The sequence below is a fragment of the Lactuca saligna genome, chromosome 8, assembly GCF_052625555.1.
Source record: "Lactuca saligna cultivar CGN05327 chromosome 8, ASM5262555v1, whole genome shotgun sequence".
In the NCBI taxonomy this organism is placed as follows: Eukaryota; Viridiplantae; Streptophyta; class Magnoliopsida; order Asterales; family Asteraceae; genus Lactuca; species Lactuca saligna.
The window spans coordinates 10471839-10477838 of record NC_136424.1 but is presented as its reverse complement, the minus strand read 5'-3'; the positions used below and the strand labels follow the sequence as shown (position 1 = coordinate 10477838).

Sequence of the window (6000 nt, the reverse complement as noted above, 5' to 3'; positions counted from 1 at the left end):
TCAACTAATTTTTCACCTATCAATTAGTTTTTTATTTAATAGCGATTTTTTATTTAATAGCTAGTTTTTCAACTAATACGTCAAACATAACCTTAATAAAACTAACTGATAAGCTAGTTGAAATATATCAAATGACGTAAAAAGATACTTAGAATAATATGTTTTCTATAATTAATTATGGATATATTTGGAAATTTTTACAAAACCTCTTGAAAAACAAGTCTAAATAAATTTTTATAAAACAACTTTATAAACTATTTTTTAACTTGTTAAACATGACAAATTAATTATACTCGAAAAATAAGCTAGTTTGACACACCAAAAAAAAAACCCTTAGATTGCAATAAATGAACGAATTTGTGTGTGATAAACCTAATCCTTATACACATACACAGTAGGGGATGGAAATTATTGCTATTACATGAGTCAATAATTGGCGTAGAAATTTGTTGGGGATATTAGATTTTCTTTTTGGTGGTTGGACCCCAATCTTAGGAGAGGGTCTTGACACATGAGAATGTCTTCATTTGAGATCGATCGTACAAGTGTGAAAGGATATATATATGCCATCACTTCACTTCTCAAAGTTTTAAATTGAATCTTTATTTTATTATTTCATTAACTAAATATATAGAAAAAAGGCATATCCTGAAGAAAGTTGCAAAGTATCTTAACCACATAACAAGGACCCCAAACATCTTAATCCATTGTAGGCGACATCACATAAAAATAAGATGTTTGGAAAGAGATTGAATATTGTTGGATGAAGAGTTGAAGATTATCTATTATTATTATTCAAGTTTGTCCAAAAATGTAGGTTGATTAGTAGAAGCCAAAAGTCTAGCCCACATCCTATCCGTCAACTTAACAACATTTGTAGCCTCCGTCACTCGCTGCAATTATAATTATAAATTATAAATATTAATTGGCAATAATAATAATGTAAATATGACATCAGAGTAAGAGTTGCTTGATTACCTGTATTGGAATATATGCATGTCTGCTGTTGACAGGTCCAACTGTAAAACCAGAGAACCCTGCCATGGCCCCATGAACTGCACTTTGAGCAAGAAGTGTACAATAGATATTATCATATGCATTGCTTGGAACAGCCCGTATCATGTATGTTGGATCTGCAAGGGTACAATCGTCATTTCATCTCATCCACCCACTCTACCCCCCAAAATATATATATATATATATATATATATATATATATATATATATATATATATATATATCATTCGTATTCAAGTGTGTACCTATATATTTCATGTTTATGGCCATTTTCTTGTCGGTTGCAAAATGGTTTTTAATTTTGTGAGTCAACCATTGACCAATATCAGTAAGCAGTTTATTTCCAGATGCATCTCTCTCTTCAACTGCATTCACACCATCAGAAACATATTCTTGACCTGCGCCTTCAGCAACCACAATCACCACATGCCCGTTCTCTTTGAGTCTCTGTTGAATGAACTCAAAAAGACCACCTTGCCCTTCTAGATAGAATGGAGACTCTGGAATCAAGCAGCAATCCTGTTTTACAATTACAATAATATCCATAACACCTATTAATTATATTGCATTACAGATTAATAAAACTAATAATATTACAAATTTGTTATTTAGTTACCACATCTCGACTTGCCAGCGTGGCAAACATGGCAATGAATCCTGAAAAAGGTCAAACAAGTTTGGAAGAATCAATATCATGAGTGTGTATACATATATATATATATATATATATATATATATGTGTGTGTGTGTGTGTGTGTGTGTGTGTGTATGAAGATAGATACTTGCCACTGTATCGACCCATGAGTTTGACTATTCCAACTCCATTTTCAACACTTTCCACTTCCACATGTGCAGCATTTATTGCTCTTTGAGCTTCCTCTACAGCAGTATCAAACCCAAAAGATTTGTCGATTACCTGAAAACAATTATGTAATATTATTATTATTATTATTATTAACCTCCATTTTAATAAAAGAATGAAAAAAAAGAAATGGTTTAAATAACTTACAGCAATATCATTATCAATTGTTTTGGGGATCCCAGCTACTGCCACGTGAAGGCGACGCCTTTCAACTTCCTTTCAGAAAATAACAAAAATAAATTCTTTTTTTTTTCAAATTAAATCCTGTATGGGTGAAGTGTCTGAATGGATAATGATGTATGTTGAGAAAAGTGTTGTATAAATATATAGGTTTGTTTCTTTTCCAGACCTGAATAAATAGTCTGAATCAGACTAAACGACCATTTTACCCTTACGTTATAGCGTGATAGGGAAAACGAAGGTCAAATAGGTAAAGGTTTAGTGTCTTAATACATAAAGACAGGTTTTTTGGAAGTCAAAAAAGAAACAACCATGTATAGCTGTCCACATTAAGTGCTTAACCTATTAAGCACATTAAGTGAAAAAAGAAACAACCCCTTTATAAAGAAATTGAAAAAGAACATAATCGTCAAAAAAAGCAATCACCTTGTAAATGGCAGCTGCTCCTTTTTGAGTGCCATCACCACCAATTATGTAAACCTAAAAGTAAAACACCAAGATTTTATAAAACTTTTCTTGAAAAAGATCAAATTTGTTGTTGTAAAGGGAAATAAAATAACAATAACAATATAACATGAACCTGATTTATCCCACGATCCTGGATGTTATCAACAATCTTGTTTGTATCATGACCACCTCTTGAAGTCTGAAGAATAGTTCCACCACGTTTATGAATATCATTCACAATTTTTGGAGTCAATTCCATGGTGTTTCTTGAATAGAAACCCCTATATCCTCCCTCAATCCCAAGTACATTATTAACACCATACATAAAATTCAACCCACATACAATCTCCCTGATGACTGTGTTGATCCCTGGGCATAATCCGCCACATGTCACAATACAAGCACGTACTTCCTCTGGCTTGAAATAAACCTAATGTTTTATAAAATTTCTTAGACCAATATGAACTAATAATGTGTGATGTTATATGAAAACTAGCTTAAACAAATCATCACATATTACCTTTTCACGAGGTCCTGCACGCCTAAAGTGCAATCCTCTTGGACTGCCTTTCTGAACAACAATCTGCAATTAGATGTCAAGGTTTAAGAACAAATTAGATTTCATGGTGAAAAGGGATGTGTCTATGTCACTATGTGGAATGGTTTTAGAGAAATAGTTTATGTACTTGGTGTGCTACAACATCTTCTGAACTAACAAAAGTATTCCTGTGGAAAAGAGTGATAATTCATTTAGTAAGTTGCAAAAGTAGGCATGTATTGTAAAAGATTAGTGCACAAGTTATGGTTATAACTTTATAAGCATAACATTAAAGATCTTGAAAGAAGGAAAAACTTACTTAACTATTGCATAGGCTTGGCTGTACTCTAAAGGATTTGGATATGTCTGCAAGAAAAAATATTAAAATAAAGATTATCAAAAACCAAGTGAGAAAAGAGTCTTATTTAGTTTAAAATGACAAATGTCTTCAGGTTCACGAAATTTTTTTACAGAAAGATGTATCTTTGATCTTCGTAGATTTTGGAAAATGGTTAGGATCGGAACTAAGGGATCATATATGAAGGCTAAAGGATAAAGTACATTAGGTGATTTCCTTTGTTCTATATAAATATACATCAATACGCATACATACATATATGCACACGCAAAAATGAATCAACTTCATTAACATGCCGCTCTCAATCAAACTTGGACTACTCCCAAAAAGGTAAATTTGATTCTTCAGGGTAAGAATGGTGGATTCAAGTTCCAAATAAATAGGATTCCATCACTAAGGCGGATACAGAGATTTTCTTGTTGGTATCATATCTTGCTGATCATCATTTTTTTAGAACATAAATAATTTCAAAACTGAGAACTTGTTTGATTGACTTGGAAAGCGAAACAGAGATGTAAAATACCGGTAAATCAGGTAGGAAGTTCGTCAAGTGAGGAACATCTTCGAGGACGAAACCTTCATCATCATCGTCATCGGTCGAAGTGTTACCCAGATTCGAAGTTTGAGCTCTAGTAGGGTAATAACCGGTGATTAAGGAGTTCCTGGAGTATATTTGCGGTTTAGAAGTGAAATTGGTGAAAAAGAGAAGGGGCTTGTGGAATCTGGGAGAAAATGGTAGCGTTTTAGTGAGAGAAAGCTGAAGATTTGGAGAAGAAGCCAGTGAAAGATCCATTGATAGTATTATTTTTGACTGAATGAATGAATAAATCAAATGCTTTTTCCAAGAGATTTTGGGCGGAGAGACGAGTATATGCAGGTTGAAGTTAGTCTTGGGAACGGCGACGGTCAAATTCGATACAAAATTTTGAGCGAATATATGAATCACCGTCTAAATTTGGACACAAAGTCTTTCTAAAAAGGTAATTTTAAGAGGTGTTTATCTTTTTTACTTTTAACTTTTTTTAAAAGTTAAAAATTAATAAAGTTGTTTGGTAAAGATAAATTGGCCAGAGAAAAGATAAAAAAATTTATCTTTTTGTTTTAAAAATCATGAAAGGCACGTCAAATATATTTTAAACTTCTATCTTTTAGAAAAAGTTTTTTTATAAAAGATCTTTTTATAAAAATAATTTTTATGTTTAAAAAGCAATTCCAATCACACCCTTAGTCTTTATGTTTTCACATCATATTCTTTTAGCTTAAATTTTATTGGGCTGAGCCCGAGCTTGATTTTCAAAGCTCGAGTTCGGTTTCTGGAGGATTTAAAGTATTCGGGTTTCAGTTATTCACAATGCATTAAACTTCATAAAGTTCAATAAATTATCACATCATCTTTCTAAATCCATGCAATTCTATTATTTTTTTTCTCTACAATGCATTCAACTATACAAAGTCCAATAGAATGTTACAAAATGTAATTTATAATAAATATTTAAGAATTAAGAATTTCCATTTTTCCCATTAAAGAGCTCAATGGTCCAAATACATTGAATGCTAATATGACATCTCATAATTGTAGAGTTTTATCCATTGAATGACATATAGATTTTCCACCTCATTAACTCTCCAATTGAGCTAACCATTGTGGATGCCCTAAGTATAAACAAGCTTAAGTCCAGCACGAGCCCGTCTCGATAATAGTCAAATATCAAGCTCGTTTGTGTTTTTAAGTTCGTTAAAAGACTCGTTTATCATTATTTAATATTAGATATTAAATTATAATTTAATATATAAAATTAAAAATAAAAATTATATTATATAAATTTGCATAGGTTCCTTTAGGCTCACGAGCCTAATCGAGCTCAGTAAATGAAGCTCAGACTTGGTCTCCTTTAATAAATGAGACTAAAACTAAGTCCGAGCTCGTTTAACTCAAACTTGGGTTAAATTTTTAATAAGTTGATCCCAAATAGCTCATACGACTCATTTAAACATATTCATTCTTCTAATATAAAGTTATATTTAGTTTATGATATAGTAGGCATAATCGACTCAATGTGTCCAACACATATCAGATTATTGGATTGAAAGTTTAAATCATATTAATTAAAAGAATATAAAACAAAAAATATATATCATATGTGACATAATAACCAATTTATAAGTTTATTATGTAGTTTTCGAAAATGGCATCGCAAACTAACATTAAGCTCACAAAGTAACTCTATGATATACTCGGAAGGATATCACATAACACTTTCCGTTTAAGATTTTGTTCATGCCACGCCAAACACATCGTTCCATGTTGGATGAAAAACTTTTCATTCTTCAAGCTAAATCTCAACATCCTGCTTGAAGGAATCTAACATGACATATATGCATTCTCTCCAACTTACAATCCATTAATTGACCTCAATGCAAACATCACTTGTATTCATCACATCAAGTCTCATGTCTTACTAGTGCATAAAAAGGTTCCATGCTTGAACATATGTTTTCGTACTCTAAGAATGAAGAATAGGAACGATATTATTCTTGAATGCAAGTAGTTTGAAACAAGTGGGGTGTTTGCATATCATTATGGTTGCAAGCATTCAT

The 6000-nt window shown here is 31.7% G+C and overlaps 1 protein-coding gene across 1 annotated transcript; it reads right to left on the bottom strand.

Annotated features, from left to right (window-relative positions):
* Positions 1 to 587: 587 nt before the first annotated feature.
* On the bottom strand, positions 588 to 4321 carry PFK4 (phosphofructokinase 4). The gene is made up of 12 exons (XM_078966716.1): positions 3926 to 4321; positions 3364 to 3410; positions 3193 to 3232; positions 3027 to 3089; positions 2640 to 2936; positions 2486 to 2539; positions 2027 to 2095; positions 1804 to 1933; positions 1634 to 1674; positions 1263 to 1536; positions 979 to 1133; positions 588 to 893 (listed from the first exon to the last, which is right to left on the bottom strand). Exons 1-12 carry the CDS (start codon positions 4193 to 4195, stop codon positions 792 to 794), a joined length of 1542 nt encoding a protein of 513 aa, XP_078822842.1. The 5' UTR covers positions 4196 to 4321; the 3' UTR covers positions 588 to 791.
* Positions 4322 to 6000: the final 1679 nt, after the last annotated feature.

What these genes read in the sequence shown, in the direction of transcription:
- PFK4 (XM_078966716.1), bottom strand. Translation starts at nt 4,195, where the DNA reads ATGGATCTTTCACTGGCTTCTTCTCCAAATCTTCAGCTTTCTCTCACT. An exon ending in CAAGCCTATGCAATAGTTAA is followed by an intron (nt 3,233 to 3,363) that starts GTAAGTTTTTCC and finishes TCTTTTCCACAG; the next exon opens with GAATACTTTTGTTAGTTCAG. An exon ending in CATAAACATGAAATATATAG is followed by an intron (nt 1,134 to 1,262) that starts GTACACACTTGA and finishes GTACCCTTGCAG; the next exon opens with ATCCAACATACATGATACGG.